Source organism: Oncorhynchus gorbuscha, linkage group LG15, assembly GCF_021184085.1.
Source record: "Oncorhynchus gorbuscha isolate QuinsamMale2020 ecotype Even-year linkage group LG15, OgorEven_v1.0, whole genome shotgun sequence".
In the NCBI taxonomy this organism is placed as follows: Eukaryota; Metazoa; Chordata; class Actinopteri; order Salmoniformes; family Salmonidae; genus Oncorhynchus; species Oncorhynchus gorbuscha.
In genome coordinates this window covers 32,725,544-32,743,269 of record NC_060187.1, presented here as the reverse complement: position 1 = coordinate 32,743,269, position 17,726 = coordinate 32,725,544, and the positions used below count along the sequence as shown (strand labels likewise).

The 17,726-nt window shown below is 41.3% G+C and overlaps 1 protein-coding gene across 1 annotated transcript in view; it reads right to left on the bottom strand.

Annotated features, from left to right (window-relative positions):
• Window positions 1-17,726, bottom strand: part of agbl4 (AGBL carboxypeptidase 4) — a 430,345-nt gene that overhangs the window by 405,207 nt on the left and 7,412 nt on the right. Inside the window, exon 2 of the mRNA XM_046300835.1 lies at window positions 12,704-12,826. Within this exon, the coding sequence (XP_046156791.1) occupies window positions 12,704-12,826 (123 nt within the window). The remainder of the gene's footprint in view (window positions 1-12,703; window positions 12,827-17,726) is intronic.

Sequence of the window (17,726 nt, the reverse complement as noted above, 5' to 3'; positions counted from 1 at the left end):
AAAACCTGTAACTGCAGAAGTGTGCAAAATGGCAGCCAGTGCATGGGTAAGGCAAGAGGAAGGTCATTCACACATGGACTCACAGGAGAAAACATGGCTAATCTAATCCCATTACGGAGGTACAAAGGAGAGCAGTCACAGTGCTCAGCCCACACAATGTGACAGCCTGTAGCTGCTCTGGATGGATGGCCTGTGTGCCTCTGCCATGCAGATGTATCATGCAGCATGCCCGGGGTGCTGCCTTCAACAGAGCCATAGTAATGTAGATAGTTGTTTTCAAATGCATTATTTCAATGATTGATTTAGGGCTGTACTTGTGATGACTTCCATTTAGGGTAGCCTAACTAAAATGATAAATAAACATTTTCCACAACATTTTGCTCCCCCAGAAATGTCCTTTCGGCACAATAAACAGAATAACATACAGTATGTGTCTGAAATGAAATAGTATAAAAGGCTTGAGAATGGAAATTGACTTTACACATGAAGACAAATTGACTGCTCAAATGACTTAAATGTAAATGAAATGTGTTGAAAATCAATTTTCAATACCAACACCAATAAATTGCTGAATATTGCTTGATAAAGTAATGTCTTGTGGTATTATTGGTATGAAGCACTTTACACTGACAACTGTGTCTATACTGTATACTCTAAAACGCAACATGCAACAATTTCAATGATTTTACTGAGTTACAGTTCATATAAGGAAATCAGTTAAATGAAATAAATAAATGAGTCCCTAATCTATGGATTTCATATGACTGGGCAGGAAAGCAGCCATGGGTGGGCATCGGCCCACTCACTTGGGAGCCAGGCCCAAACAATCACAATTAGTTTTTTCCCACAAAAGGGCTTTATTACAGAAATAAATTCTCCTCAGTTTCAACAGCTGTCCGGGTGGCGGATCTCAGACGATCCCGCAGGTGAAGAAGCCGTATGTGGAGGTACTGTGCTGGCGTGGTTACATGTGGTCTCTGGTTGTGAGGCCAGTTGGACATACTGCCAAATTGCACGCTCCCTCAAAACTTGACACATTTGTCTAAAGGCAAAAAACACCCCTGCAATTTCCACCTGAGGAAATGTGTACACAAAAAATGAGGGCTGGTCAAAGACATCCATCTGTCCTTTTCCTGGGCTTTCCTCTGTGATACAAACTTTACTGGAAATTAAAAGGGACTTCTGAGAGTGGGAACCTTTTAAATGTATTTTTGCTATGTGCTCCATTTCATTATTGGAAAACACATCAGTTTGCCCCTGGTGTGAGAATTTCAGGGTACAGACAACTGATAAAGACGGAATTGATTCCATCCAGCAGAGGTGTCTCAGTTTAGACCTGAGGCAAAATGTCTGTCCTTGCACTTTTCCTCCAGTATCTAAAGGCAAGTTGTCAAAGAGAAAACATCAATCTCTTGCTTCAGGACTTCTAAAAAGCAGTTTTTCCTCTACCTTATCATTAAATAGGGTGGCAGGTAACCTAGCAGTTAGAGCGTTCGGCCAGTAACCGAAAGGTCACTGGTTCGAGAACCTGAGCCAACAAGGTGAAGAATCTGTCGATGTGGCCTTGAACAAGGACAAAACACTTGACCTCCAAGGTCCACACAAACTCTCTCACAGATGTGAAAACATAGCGAATTTAAATAAATTTTTGTTAGAACTTTAAACTATATAATTTTTGGGGGCATTAACAGAATGCCAGAGACAGCCCTGAAAAGACAGTGAATCTGTATGTGAAAAAAGGAGATAACAACTGAAGTGGAGAGAACAAGGTAAACAACATCATCCCTTTATGAAACCATTTGAGCACCAGCAAACTCTAACAGATATTAAAATGGCTCAGCCTGGGGATACCAGTGAGATATGCAGCCCACATATTTGGCACAAATGATGTAAAAGCCTGTAAATTCAAAAGAGACCACATTTTCTCGCTGCCCTTTTATAATCATTTTCAAAAGACCCTAAAGCAAGTATGTTACATCCAGAGCAGTTGGTATGGTAATGGGTCATACTCATAGTGGTGCATGTATTCTTAGTAAAACTGGCTTTGTTGTATTATCAATCTCAGCCAGCCAATGTGTTAGCCCACAAGTTCTTGTCACATCAAGCTAGCCCTTGACATGAGCCTGTAAAAGCAGTTAAACATTATCATCTTTACATTTATTAATTTCTGAAGCCTTACATTATCAGGTTTTACCAGAGGAATCTATAGTAAGCTTGTGCATTGTTTTTGTTTTGTTGCGTCTGTGTTTTCCTCTCCTCTTATCATTTTGTGCTATGCAGTGGTGGCCTCTTCAGAGAATAAATACAAGTCTGTTCCAATTTCATGCTATCTTCTTACAAGTTAATTATGTGGAGGCCTACAAAGGACAAGAGAGGCTTTGGCAGAGGGACAACAGTCCAGGTCTCGTCTTTGTTGTTTTGTCTGTTTTGTTTCTTCTTCTCCCAGACACACTCTCCCTCTCTTTTTCTCTCTCTCTCTCTGCCTCTCACAACACAGGAGAATAATCTTCCCTGCAGAGAGTTTGGAGATAAAAACAGAGAGAGCTGAAGGGTCCTTGGCGAGCCCAGGGCAAGGAGAAGGTCAACAGGACTGCTAAGAAGGGCTGTTATCATCTTGGTAACATGTTATCGGGAAGCCTGCAGTCCTGGTTATTTACAGTTATTGCTCCTTCTGGGTGCACACTTCAGTGCTTGGGGCTGGGCTGATTGAGCTGTAATGAGTTCAGGAACACAGGGAGTGGGCAAAAGAAAAGGGGAGAAACAAGGGAGACTAGAAATCAACAGCCATACCAATAGGTCAGCAGAAAAAAAAAGTTTCACTGAAAATGCAAGTGGAGACAAAAGGAGAGTAAACTACTAGTATGGCTCTTCTCTCCATGCACGTCCTTCCATTTGAAACCAAACAAATCTCCCCAATAGAAGAGGAGAGGGCAGGGTCCCCAATGAGGCTCCTGGCAGGTAATCTGACAGTAAGTGACTCTTGACATTCAATACAGTGTGACAGAGAGGGAGGTGCCAACCCTCAGAGTCAAAGTCACAGGCCAAACTGAGGATCAACATCACTGCTATGAATTTGCTCAAAAATATTTCAATTTTTTTACCTGCACCTGTCCAGTATTGTGTGTTAATCGGATAGGGCCATAGTTAAGGGGAGGTTGAAGTGAATCCGAGAGTTGAGCTAGTCGGGAAGAGGATGTCTGTAAATCCCAGTGTGGTTTCCAACCGTCAGGAGCAACGCTGAGGAAATCTCTCATTGTGAAACAGCTTTTCAATCTGGGGAATTACACAAAGTGCTGCTACTGTCAATGCACTGCCAGCTTTACACAAAAATGAAAGGACAGGAAAAAGGCTATATTGAAAGTCATTCAAAAGGCTTGGCAGAGGATCAGGTTTTTGTGCAATCACTCTGGCAAGCTGTACCCAAGCATGGTGCAATTACTTAAGAGAAATTAAACAACAGAGCAATAAATATATATATATAATAAAGTCAAAAAGTACAACGAAAATAAAATATTCATAATAACTTCTTTTTTTTAAATAGCAGAAAGGAAAAGACAACACATCCACAGACATCCTAATCTCTATTAAATGCATTGGATGTAAGAGAAGATGCATATTTTGGACATGTCAATTTACAAAAATATTTTATCAAGAAAGAAAATAGTGAAGAGGGACGTTTTGGCTAGGAATTCTTCATCACTGCAGGAAGTGCAGATCCCAGAGGTTTCCAAGAGCAGAGCACAGATTTAACATTCTTCAGAAGAGGGATGCAAAGTGTCCCTCTCATTAGAAAAAGATTGTTCAAATACTCAAATAGCCCTTATTCACAGCCAGTGGGCAGTCTGAAATGGTTTCTGGTGAATGTTGGAGTTCATAGAGGCATCTCACATTCGCTAGAAAATCCTTTCAAGTGTTTTGAAGACACAAATCGCTCACAATGTGATGCTGATGTATGTGAAGGGCCAGGCTTGCATCAGAAAATAAGCTGTCTGTCATGATATTTTGACCACATAAGTTTTTATGTCCATCCATGTCAAAATCAGATAAGATTAAATCAATGTGTTGACTTGTCTGTACTGCATATCATGGCAATGTGCTATTGGGAAATGGGATTAATAATTAGCTTAGTCATAACAATCATTGAGCAATGCACATTAACCTACATCAAGACTAGTTGTTTAGCCCTGAGCATTTCAATAAAATATTATAGGCATACATCCACTATCCTCATGTGTCAAAATAAATCAGGGCAGAAACATTAAAAAGCGCTAAAATCCCATTTCTACCAAGATGGCATTCATAGGTGGTTGCCCCATCAATGAATATTGTAGCGGCAGAAATTGAATTATAGCCTAGCCTTTGAGAATATGATCGTCTAATAGCTTCACAACTTCTCTCCCAATCTGGCAGAACCCGGCCTGCATATTATGCACAGTGTTTGGCAGAGGGAAGACAGAAACAATATAAAGTCATTATCCTGGTAGGAAGCTCTGTCAAGTCTACCTACCCTGAAGCAACTGGTCATCACTAACAAATGCAAACCACTGAAAGCAGTTGTACCTGGCTAAATATCCTATATTCTATTCTGTCTGTGACATCAAAGTATCCCTGCAATATTTCAACTAAATTATTTTAAAGGGGATACATACTTACATTCAATATGAGATCTTGTTAAACCTTTGTGGTGTACATTTCAATGTTGTCTACTATGAATAGCGGAAGACAGCCGTCTGTATCAAAATCTCATGTATTCTATCAAAATAGTCTTATTTTGCACTTCACTTTACAAACATATTCTGCGCATGAATTTGTGATATCAAACAAAACCTGACACATGACTGAAGCTCATCTCAGGAAGGCATTCTAAATAAATCAGCAAAATAAACAGAGGCAGCTTAAAAAACATGAACTGCTAAAGTGTTACAAATCCTCGCCATTTTCCCAAACTGCACCCTCTTGCCTCAGATGAGAAACGACACGTTTGCCTAGAAACTGTGTTTATGGAATCAGGATTGCTTGGAAATGAATTACTCCATCATTGGAGCTCTGCGCTCACACACTACAAGTGCAATAGAAGCTTGTTGCCGTCATGTTCACTTACAACATATTAACATCTGAGAGATTGAGGAGAAGCATGGACCCTGAGGACTATGACCCAAAGGCCCAGAATCCCCATATTACCATCTCTTGATCATTTAGAGACAACAAAAAACATGATTCATCACAGCCAAACATCCTGTACAAGCACACAAACACATGTCAACGCTAAAGGGGAGCAAGCCAACATCAACCTAAAACACATTTTTATGTCTTTGTGTGCAGTTGAAGGAAGTTGAAGGTAGTGTCACAAGCCATTGTTAACTAGTGTTAGCACAATGACTGGAAGTCTACCCAAACAGTATCAATCTGACTCTGGGTAAGTACAGTAGAAACAGGGCTTAATTGCAAAAATATAATATTATCCCTTTTAGAAGGGTTCATAAGCAATAATGGAAATAAAGTGTACGACTGTTGCATTATAAAATAATATGCATAAATTAACCTTTTCTACCTATCGTTAAAGCACCACCATGTAGAGGAAACATTTGCCAGCAATGTGAATATTCTGTTCAAACAATTACCCTACAAATCTTACAAAACGATTGTGTGGTTACTAGCATTTTGTGACATTTTGAGAACAAGAGGCCAGCTCAATATTTTTATGTATCTCAACAATCAACAATTAACTTTCAAAATATTGAAGATGTTTGTACTACTTCTGCCAGGAGAAGTGTCTGTGTCAGAGCAAACTGGGCCATGTGTTCCCTCTCTGATTAGATGAAACCAAGAGCGGCAGGCGAGAATGTCAGACAGGATTATCGCCCGTTTCATTTGCTCTGCTTTTGCACAAACCTGATATCACCTCCCCTGCCTCGCTCAGTGACATTGCACAGACACATATGATAACTGAGACTACTGTAGCTTGCAAATATTATGACACTAGATGGGACTCTTCTGAAACGTTTGCTCTGCTCAAACTTGCAATGTGAAAATGGAGCCAGTATTCTTACAATATGTATTTTTTCTGTACATCATTAACATAGTATTTTACCTGTGCAAAGTGCATTCTACAGACTAGCAACTGGATTGGCAAAGATTCTGCTGCTGCTTTGACCCTGGTGCAATGGCTGCCCATGTCTCCAGAGCTACAAAGCTCTATGCCTGCTTAAGCGTAGCACCTTAATCTTGGGATGTTTTGTTTCCTTCAGGGCCATGCCTATATAACGACACAACACTCACTGGGTATCAGATGGGACGTAAAAGGAAATAAAAAATGGACAAAAAAAAGAGTCCAGAAAAGAGGGCGAGAAAGCAAGGGAATGGACATAGAAAAATGTAATAATATAAATAAATATATTTTAACTCATAATTATAAAGGGTTGATAAATAGAATAAATCAAAAGGAATAGTCTAGCCGACTCTCACTTGACAGCCCAAATTTATCTCCATAATCTCCTCCCGATTTAAAAGAAGAAGAAAAAAAGCTTTAAAAAAAAGAAAAAAAAGTGAAAAGACCATTTAGTGTTTTGGGCAGTGAAGCCAATCCAATACCAAGGACAAGTAAGGGAGACGGAGAGGCTAGATTTCCTCCCAATACATCAGAGTCATAGCCTAAGTGTTACTGCACAACAAAATATTCATCTGGAAAACCCATAACTCAGTTAAAGTTACATAAGCTTATATAAGACAAAGTTAAAACATGAATTTTAGCCTATGTGGAATGGCTAGCTAGTGACTGTAAGATGCAATGACATCCAAAATTATACCCACGGTCCAAAGATAAATAAGCAACTTTTACAGTATATCCTTAATTTAATTATATTTGGTTACCAATCTAATCAGAAATCACGATGCACAGCTTTAGATCTGCTTTTCCTTTTCAGAAGAAAAACAAGTTTTGTCTACTGCTTTCCGCTATGTTATGTTTTAATCACATTTTAGTCTTGGAATAAAACCAACAACAGGACATCAGGAGTGGCACTGTAGCTCAGCCCTCTCCAAACCACTTGTGCTAAGCATCTTGCTTGATTGTTAAAGCGTTTCCTTTTTCTTTAATCAATGAAGACCCAACTGTCTTGATTCATGGGTATTCTGGAGTATATAAATGTCTTCTGACAAGCTTGACTGCATTTCCCCCCAGCATTCGTTCAGTTCCTGTTTAGTTTTTTTCCTCTCTAAATGTTGCTTTGGCTCTGGCTGTAATCACTCATCCTGTAGATGGGCTCTGCAATTGCAACATGAACACTTCTGAGAGAAGATAAGGCAAGATAGATTCCGTAAAATGCTTGGGAAAAGAAAAAACAATTAAACCTTCATCAGCAGTGAACAGTGCAGGAATTGTTCATAGTGTTTATCCTCATTAGTAATCTCTCTGCAGAATCCTTTTAGTCCATTTTTTTTACAGTTTTCTATTGTTCACTGATTCCAAAAATATTTTTTCATCTATTATCATTACTGTGCATGATTTCAAATCCACGTAGCAAATCCATGAAATGCTTCAGAGGTTCCATACTTTCTATAATGTCTATGGCGGATACATTCGTTTTGCATTTGGAAACAATTGTATTATCAAGAATAAACATAAGTATATTCCCTACTTTTGCTTATTCATTCAGTTGCTACTTACTGCCCTCAGACTATGTTAACACATTTAGTTGGCATTTCAGAGGTAGCCATGTAAAAGTTGCATAAATTACATTCGTTTTCTACATTTGGATAAAACATTTACATCACAAACAATTAGAAACACAAAATGCCACATGAATAAACATTACGGTACAGAAATTGTTATATTTTGGAAGGAAACCCCTCCCTACACTCTTAGAAAAAAGGGTTCTTCAACTGTCCCCATAGAATAACCATTTTTGGTTCCAGTAGAACCCTTTTTGATTCCATGTAGAAATTTTTTTTCCATGTGTAAAAGGTTCTGCATAGAACCCAAAAGCCTCCTTCAAAGGGTTATCCTATGGGGACAACCGAAGAACCCCTTTAGGTTCTAGATTGCACCTTTCTAAGAGTGTATATGCGACAGGTAGCCTAGTGGTTAGAGTGTTGGGCCAGTAACCAAGCGTTTGTAAAAATCTGTCGTTCTGCCCCTGAACAAGGCAGTTAACCCACTGTTCCTAGGCCGTCATTGTATATAAGAATTTGTTCTTACACTGACTTGCCTAGTTAAATAAAGATTAAAAAATAAATATGCAGTGTTATCTCAGTAGGAAAAACAACACTATGCCTCGTCTGATAGGTGGGCACAGGATTTGCCCAGAGCACGAATGAGGTGCATCAGCCTGATATTCCATGAAAATGGTGAAAGCGAGTGGCAGACGCATGCAGGCAAAACAGTTGATGAAGTGTGAAGGGAAATGGCGTCCAACAGCAGTGGATGCTGTGGTGGACTCAAGGTATCTGCATAGCAAATACAAAAACAGTCGCTAGCACACCCAGGTCTGTGAAAAGAGCATCTGTTTCGACTTGATAAATCCCCTTTCCTTTCTTCAGTTAGACTTTTTCCCTGTTCTCTGGCATACCATCATAATATCCCCACTTCTTTATCTGTCTTATTACAAATTCCCTCAACTCACATGACAATATCAAAGCTGTGGCCTGAGAAAGAGGAATAATGTTTAATAAAAACAACAGTGACATACAATAGGTCTATAACAAAATACAAAGTTTTTTGAACTGCTACTTAGACAAAAGATGTTGGCAATTACAGGTGATTTTGGATATTACAGCCAAACTCATAACAATCAATGAGGCTTAATGAGTTGTGTCTGCAGTCAGTGTGAAACAAGTCAATTAGAGGATTTTACAGGTGCTGCATATCCCACAGTGGAAGGTCACATGAATATGTGAATCAGAGTTCTGTTGTAGGGTACCGTACGCTTATCAATTAACCTTACTAAATATCTGCGATCTCCAAAGCCTTTACTTTGATTCGGTCTCCCTCTCCATGCAACTTGATGTCTGAAGACCGAGTTCAGGCAATAATCAATGATGGCTTAATAACTTCTGTGAATGGTCAACAGGAACAGTAAAACAATATGCTAACACTGTCAGTGTCATCCTTTAATGAGAAACACAGTGCTGGAGGCAATCAAGCCATTGACCACCTAAATTCAGAATCCACAAAAAAGATGTAGGATTCAATTGAATACCTACAGGCAGGTCTCAAAGTTCATCATTAGATCTGACAAGTACTTTATTATTAATATATTTGTAGGAAAGATTTTCCTACAAATATAAGCTACAGAATGGTTTAGCTAAATCCTAATTGTGCACAGATGGATGCACCGGTTGAATTCTGGAAAATGATTCACTGTATAGAATATTTCTAATTTATTCTAATTTGACAGTTCAAATTATTTCTGATTATTCGTAAAACTAATGGAGCTCATTTGATTTGTGATTGGTGACTAATATTACCAATGTAAAGAATTATGTTTCAAGCACTAATCCGCTTTCACATTAAAGAAATGCCATAATTCTGTCTGACATTGATAGAAAATAACTGTCAGAGGGACAAACACTTCATTTCTCCATGTACACATCGTAAAACTAATGATACAGGTCCAAGTAATAATAGATACAAATATGTTCCTTTCTCTAAATAAAAACCCATTGATTAATAAACATCCATAACAAAAATGAAATTGATGGGCTAAAGAGATCATTATAACTATTAAAACTCAATTAAGCATATAGAATTGACATTGTTTTTCATACCTCCATATCTACAGAACCATCCATATGGTTTTAATGACAGCTTGAGGAAATAGTCATTATTTTTTCTATACTATCAGTCTGCATTTTCTTGAATTATCTTAAACAGCTAAGGAAGGGAGGACTGCTGAAGCTAGTGTGACTCAGAGACCTGTGGGCTCCAATGCCTATGAAAATATATACCACTGACATAATCTGCATATGGTTGACAAGAAACTGAATTATGTCTCATCTAAATGTAAATTAGGGGTTTTATACATTTAGTAAATGGCTTACATACCGTAGTCTGTTTTAATAAACCAATTAGAATGTATTACCAGGGATACTAAAGAAATAAAATAAAATCTCTAGTATCTAAAATGTATGCAAAATGTTGACAGCTGTCCTACAAAGAAAGTGGCAATATTGGCAGCATGAACCTTTCTGAGTGATATCTCTGCATAAATTCAAATAAATGTCTGCTTGAATTCACATGTTTCAGGCAATATATAGTTTGAGGTGAAGTGATCCATATAGTGATCCGTACAGTAGCCTCTATAAAGGTATTCAAATGTTCTTCCTGTCAGTGTCATATTATATAACAAATGCATGAATTGGAAATGTGAGACCTTCACAGATATCACTGTCACTACATGGAATATGGATGCTAGTTATTTGACCATGCAGTGAGTGATACTGTCTAGATATTGATGTAATCTAAAGGGTCAATTTAAGCACGACATCAACAGTAGATATTCAACAGTAGATATTGATCTTGAATCTTCTTGGCAAACGAACATGTTTTAAATATGCTTATACCTTGGTAATATGAAAGGTATTCTTCTTCAGTGAAAACACATTGATATTGAATGTGTGTTGCTACTCAAGGTAGGCAATGCCAAATCGCTGGATTATGAATAGTCCTCTTCGTTTCTACATTCCACCAACAAAACAAACCGCAATTCTTTATGAACCGTGAGGGCTAACTCCTGAAAAAAACATATCACTCCTTGTGAAATGTATTGACAGATACTCACCATATGACCACTGAAGTGAAAAATGACTTTTTATCATTTAGTCCTTATAGGAGACCTGTTGGCTTATAAGTGGTTAAAATAGTTAGCCTAGCTGCAGTGTTGCTTCGTTGAAACAGCAACACAACATTAATTTGACATTAGCGTAGTTCAATTCCTCTCCGTTTCCAACTTTAGTAATGCATTTACTGGAAAGAGATTAATATCAATTCCATAAATCATTCAGGAGAATTTCCGGACCTAGAGACATCTGGGTAATGTTGTACATGTTAGCGGATCTCAGTCTGAGAGCTCAACGCCCATTAATCAATGTCTGAGGTCCTCTGAGTATGTCATCTGGGAAAATAAGGAAACTTATTTAAAAACCCGTAAGAAACGTAAGTCTCCTGATAATTGATGAATATCCATATCAACCTCCTAAAACATATGTTTGTCTACTCTCCTCTCTATTCACTCCCCTTTGACAGGCCACATGCATAGCCGTTTTAATCTTCATTTATAACTCGGGATCGAGCATAGCACTCACTTTTAGACAAATCCTCAAATCCTCATGGCTTCCCAGATCTTAGTTAGAAGCTCTTTGTTTGTCTCTTAACTTTCAAACCTCTCACCTGTTATGTGGTGCCATGGTGTGACTGACAATATCATATGATATTATAGTAATACCCTATCATATTAATTTCATTTGATTGACAGTGCCGTTCGGTAGTATAAGCTTACCTTAAAAAATGGTGTCTAATAAACCTCTAACCACTTGTTTATTCAGTATTATGTCTGGGAGAAAAACACATAGATTCTTCTCAGAAGTTTCACATTCTATCCAAATAAACAAAGTCAAAAAATAAAAATCAACTTAAAAAGTCTATCCTCTGACAGCTGGGCCAAACAGCACAGAATCACAAGTTAAACTTCGTCTCTGCACAGCCAGAAATTGGTTGCCTGCCAAGAATATGAAAGCTATGTCTCATCTGTTGAAGACCCTGAACCTAATCTCCCAGCAGAGAATGATATTGTGAATGTTCCACTGGCCCACTGATTCACTGTCACTCCAGCCCAGAGTCACTCTCTTTGCTGCCCACTTGACCTTGTCACAGAGGAAAGCACTTTATTTTCATTGCAGTGCCATTCATTTGGTTGAAAAGTTCAAAACAAAGGCCATTTACAAAGCATTCTGGAACATATTAACTTGTTTAATTACAGTCTTCAACTAGGAAGATGGACAAGGTAAAAGAGCAGTGACTCACTTAGAACCTTTTAATTTTTTTGTTACCCTTTTCTATAGCTAATTAACCATTAAAAGACACAATCAAAGAAATGATTTAGGCCTAGTTATATAGAATATTATGCTTTTATTAATAGGCTATGTTTAATATAATTTCACTAATTCGATAGGATGCAATTCAAATCACAGAAACGTATCTAAGGAAATAAAATGGTTTTGTAACTGAAGTATATGAGATCTGTAAAGGAGGATCAGAGGATCGCACTACAAAACAACCTGTTTGGGTGCATGTGGGTCTTCCTGTATATTAGTAAACAAGAAAAATAATTGGCTGAAAATGTAATACAGTACCCAGAAATGTGGTATATAGTGACGAATTACCTGTCAACCTGCCTTGCATCAGCAGGTATAGCCTACATTATATTCATTATTTACTATAGCCTAGGTCTTATACTGCCCTTTTTAAATGGAGGGATGACAATAATATCATCATAGAATGATCACTTAATAACACTGGATTGTTTTGTGATCAAAATAAAATTACATAGCCTATAACTACTTAAGCTAGGTAAAGGAAATTCTAAGTTAGCCTAATTAGCGTAGATAAGCCTAGTCTGTGGATGTATTTACAAATATTGTGATAAATGTATCAAATGGTACAGTAGTTTAAATTGTGATATTACACCTCATTACAGTTTGTACTTACCACTCTCGAAGCAAGCATCAAAGACAAGGTGACCTTTCCGTGGAACTCCTGTGTATCCTGGTGGAGTCACCATCAGCTTGCTCACATTGCCCACTAAGGCATCCTCTCCTCCAGCTTCACTGCCTAGGACAACCACATATCACTTGTCAAACAACTTCATCTGAACTAATATCTATTAAACACCCCACCATTCTAAGGATATCATATGCGGTAAATATCATATTAATATTTTCACACTTTGTGCCTTATCAGAAGTAGATACAGTATGACAAGATTTCTTTCGTGCATCAAATGTGGCTTGCCTGCCTTATGCATAGTAAGTAAGGCATGCTGTTGGCAAAGCCTTAACTGAGGTCACCTTGCAGAAATATATCTACTTGTATTGTATTAGAACTAAATAAAAACCTCAAGACAACAAAAAGGCATGAAATGATTTATTTTGGTGTGTTCAGAGATTTCACTATTGTAAACAAATGGTGTTACTAGCTAAAACTTCAAAACCTTTAAAAGCTATAGCCTGGTCTAACAAGTGCTTGGCCTGCTTTTTTTGACAGGTGCTAAAGCAGGTGGTTAAACAGCCTATGCTATTTGGAGTGAAACAAACTGTCCTTTACCTGCATATAATGCATGAATAATTATCAAGTGTCCCTGTGTCATGTTTGTCATTTATTATCATGTCTTGTCCCTGTGCTCCCCATTCTATTCGTTTCCCTCTGCTGGTCTTATTAGGTTCTTTCCCTCTTTCTATCCCTCTCTCTCCCCCTCCCTCTCTCACTCTCTCGCTCTCTCTTCTCTCTATCGTTCCGTTCCTGCTCCCAGCTGTTCCTATTCCCCTAATCATCATTTAGTCTTCCCACACCTGTTCCCGATCCTTTCCCCTGATTAGAGTCCCTATTTCTTCCTTTGTGTTCCGTTCCTGTCCTGTCGGTTCCTTGTTTAGAATTCACCGTGCTGTGATTGTGTATCGCCCTGTCCTGTCGTGTTTTTGCCTTCATCAGATGCTGCGTGTGAGCAGGTGTCTCTGTCAGCTACGGCCTGCGCCTACCCGAAGCGACCTGCAGTCTGTGGCCGCTTCTCCTGTTATTCCCCTCTACAGACTAGAGGATTTCTGTTATTCCCTGTTTGGACATTTCCTGTTAAGGATTCAGGATTTGTCGTTTTCTGTTTGGACTTGAATAAACTCTGTTTCTGTTAAGTCGCTTTTGGGTCCTCTTTCACCTGCATGACAGAAGGAACCGACCAAGGAATGGACCCAGCGACTTCAGACGCTCGTTACACTGCCGTCGAGATCCAAGGAGCCATGCTCGGCAGACACGAGCAGGAATTGTCTGCTGCTCGCCATGCCGTGGAGAACCTGGCCGCTCAGGTTTCCGACCTCTCTGGACAGTTCCAGAGTCTACGTCTCGTGCCACCTGTTACTTCCTGGCCTGCCGAGCCTCCAGAACCTAGGGTTAATAACCCACCTTGCTACTCCGGGCAGCCCACTGAGTGCCGCTCCTTTCTCACGCAGTGTGAGATTGTGTTCTCTCTCCAACCCAACACATACTCTAGAGAGAGAGCTCGGGTTGCTTACGTCATTTCACTCCTTACTGGCCGGGCTCGAGAATGGGGCACAGCTATCTGGGAGGCAAGGGCTGATTGCTCTAACAAGTTCCAGAACTTTAAAGAGGAGATGATTCGGGTTTTTGACCGTTCAGTTTTTGGTAGGGAGGCTTCTAGGGCCCTGGCTTCCTTATGCCAAGGTGAACGGTCCATAACGGATTATTCTATTGAGTTTCGCACTCTTGCTGCCTCTAGTGAGTGGAACGAGCCGGCGCTGCTCGCTCGTTTTCTGGAGGGACTCCACGCAGTGGTTAAGGATGAGATTCTCTCCCGGGAGGTTCCTTCAGATGTGGACTCTTTGATTGCTCTCGCCATCCGCATAGAACGACGGGTAGATCTTCGTCACCGGGCTCGTGGAAGAGAGCTCGCATCAACGGTGTTTCCCTGCTCCGCATCGCAACCATCTCCCTCCTCTGGCTTTGAGACTGAGCCCATGCAGCTGGGAGGGATTCGCATCTCGACTAAGGAGAGGGAACGGAGGATCACCAACCGCCTGTGCCTCTATTGCGGAGTTGCTGGACATTTTGTTAATTCATGTCCAGTAAAGCCAGAGCTCATCTGTAAGCGGAGGGCTACAGGTGAGCGCAACTACTCAAGTCTCTCCATCAAAATCCTGTACTACTTTTGTCGGTCCATCTACGCTGGACCGGTTCGGGTGCTACATGTAGTGCCTTGATAGACTCTGGGGCTGAGGGTTGTTTCATGGACGAAGCATGGGTTCGGAAACATGACATTCCTTTCAGAGAGTTAGAGAAGCCTACGCCCATGTTCGCCTTAGATGGTAGTCATCTTCCCAGTATCAGATTTGAGACACTACCTTTAACCCTCACAGTATCTGGTAACCACAGTGAGACTATTTCTTTTTTGATTTTCCGTTCACCGTTTACACCTGTTGTTTTGGGTCATCCCTGGCTAGTATGTCATAATCCTTCTATTAATTGGTCTAGTAATTCTATCCTATCCTGGAACGTTTCTTGTCATGTGAAGTGTTTAATGTCTGCCATCCCTCCCGTTTCTTCTGTCCCTACTTCTCAGGAGGAACCTGGCGATTTGACAGGAGTGCCGGAGGAATATCATGATCTGCGCACGGTCTTCAGTCGGTCCCGAGCCAACTCCCTTCCTCCTCACCGGTCGTATGATTGTAGTATTGATCTCCTTCCGGGGACCACTCCTCCTCGAGGTAGACTATACTCTCTGTCGGCTCCCGAACGTAAGGCTCTCGAGGATTATTTGTCTGTGTCTCTTGACGCCGGTACCATAGTGCCTTCTTCTCTCCGGCCGGGGCGGGGTTCTTTTTTGTTAAGAAGAAGGACGGTACTCTGCGCCCCTGCGTGGATTATCGAGGGCTGAATGACATAACGGTTAAGAATCGTTATCCGCTTCCCCTTATGTCATCAGCCTTCGAGATTCTGCAGGGAGCCAGGTGCTTTACTAAGTTGGACCTTCGTAACGCTTACCATCTCGTGCGCATCAGAGAGGGGGACGAGTGGAAAACGGCATTTAACACTCCGTTAGGGCATTTTGAGTACCGGGTTCTGCCGTTCGGTCTCGCCAATGCGCCAGCTGTTTTTCAGGCATTAGTTAATGATGTTCTGAGAGACATGCTGAACATTTTTGTTTTTGTCTATCTTGACGATATCCTGATTTTTTCTCCGTCACTCGAGATTCATGTTCAGCACGTTCGACGTGTTCTACAGCGCCTTTTAGAGAATTGTCTCTACGTAAAGGCTGAGAAGTGCTCTTTTCATGTCTCCTCCGTTACTTTTCTCGGTTCCGTTATTTCCGCTGAAGGCATTCAGATGGATTCCGCTAAGGTCCAAGCTGTCAGTGATTGGCCCGTTCCAAGGTCACGTGTCGAGTTGCAGCGCTTTTAGGTTTCGCTAATTTCTATCGGCGTTTCATTCGTAATTTCGGTCAAGTTGCTGCCCCTCTCACAGCTCTTACTTCTGTCAAGACGTGTTTTAAGTGGTCCGGTTCCGCCCAGGGAGCTTTTGATCTTCTAAAAGAACGTTTTACGTCCGCTCCTATCCTCGTTACTCCTGACGTCACTAGACAATTCATTGTCGAGGTTGACGCTTCAGAGGTAGGCGTGGGAGCCATTCTATCCCAGCGCTTCCAGTCTGACGATAAGGTTCATCCTTGCGCTTATTTTTCTCATCGCCTGTCGCCATCTGAGCGCAACTATGATGTGGGTAACCGTGAACTGCTCGCCATCCGCTTAGCCCTAGGCGAATGGCGACAGTGGTTGGAGGGGGCGACCGTTCCTTTGTCGTTTGGACAGACCATAAGAACCTTGAGTACATCCGTTCTGCCAAACGACTTAATGCCCGTCAAGCTCGTTGGGCGTTGTTTTTCGCTCGTTTCGAGTTTGTGATTTCTTACCGTCCGGGTAGCAAGAACACCAAGCCTGATGCCTTATCCCGTCTGTTTAGTTCTTCTGTGGCTTCTACTGATCCCGAGGGGATTCTTCCTTATAGGGCGTGTTGTCGGGTTAACAGTCTGGGGAATTGAAAGACAGGTTAAGCAAGCACTCACGCACACTGCGTCGCCGCGCGCTTGTCCTAGTAACCTCCTTTTCGTTCCTGTTTCCACTCGTCTGGCTGTTCTTCAGTGGGCTCACTCTGCCAAGTTAGCTGGTCATCCCGGTGTTCGAGGCACTCTTGCGTCTATTCGCCAGCGCTTTTGGTGGCCGACTCAGGAGCGTGACACGCGCCGTTTCGTGGCTGCTTGTTCGGACTGCGCGCAGACTAAGTCGGGTAACTCTCCTCCTGCCGGTCGTCTCAGACCGCTCCCCATTCCTTCTCGACCATGGTCTCACATCGCCTTAGACTTCATTACCGGTCTGCCTTTGTCTGCGGGGAAGACTGTGATTCTTACGGTTGTCGATAGGTTCTCTAAGGCGGCACATTTCATTCCCCTCGCTAAACTTCCTTCCGCTAAGGAGACGGCACAAATCATTATTGAGAATGTATTCAGAATTCATGGCCTCCCGTTAGACGCCGTTTCAGACAGAGGCCCGCAATTCACGTCACAGTTTTGGAGGGAGTTCTGTCGTTTGATTGGTGCGTCCGTCAGTCTCTCTTCCGGGTTTCATCCCCAGTCTAACGGTCAAGCAGAGAGGGCCAATCAGACGATTGGTCGCATACTACGCAGCCTTTCTTTCAGAAACCCTGCGTCTTGGGCAGAACAGCTCCCTGGGCAGAATACGCTCACAATTCGCTTCCTTCGTCTGCTACCGGGTTATCTCCGTTTCAGAGTAGTCTGGGTTACCAGCCTCCTCTGTTCTCATCCCAGCTTGCCGAGTCCAGCGTTCCCTCCGCTCAAGCGTTTGTCCAACGTTGTGAGCGCACCTGGAGGAGGGTGAGGTCTGCACTTTGCCGTTACAGGGCACAGACGGTGAGAGCCGCCAATAAACGCAGGA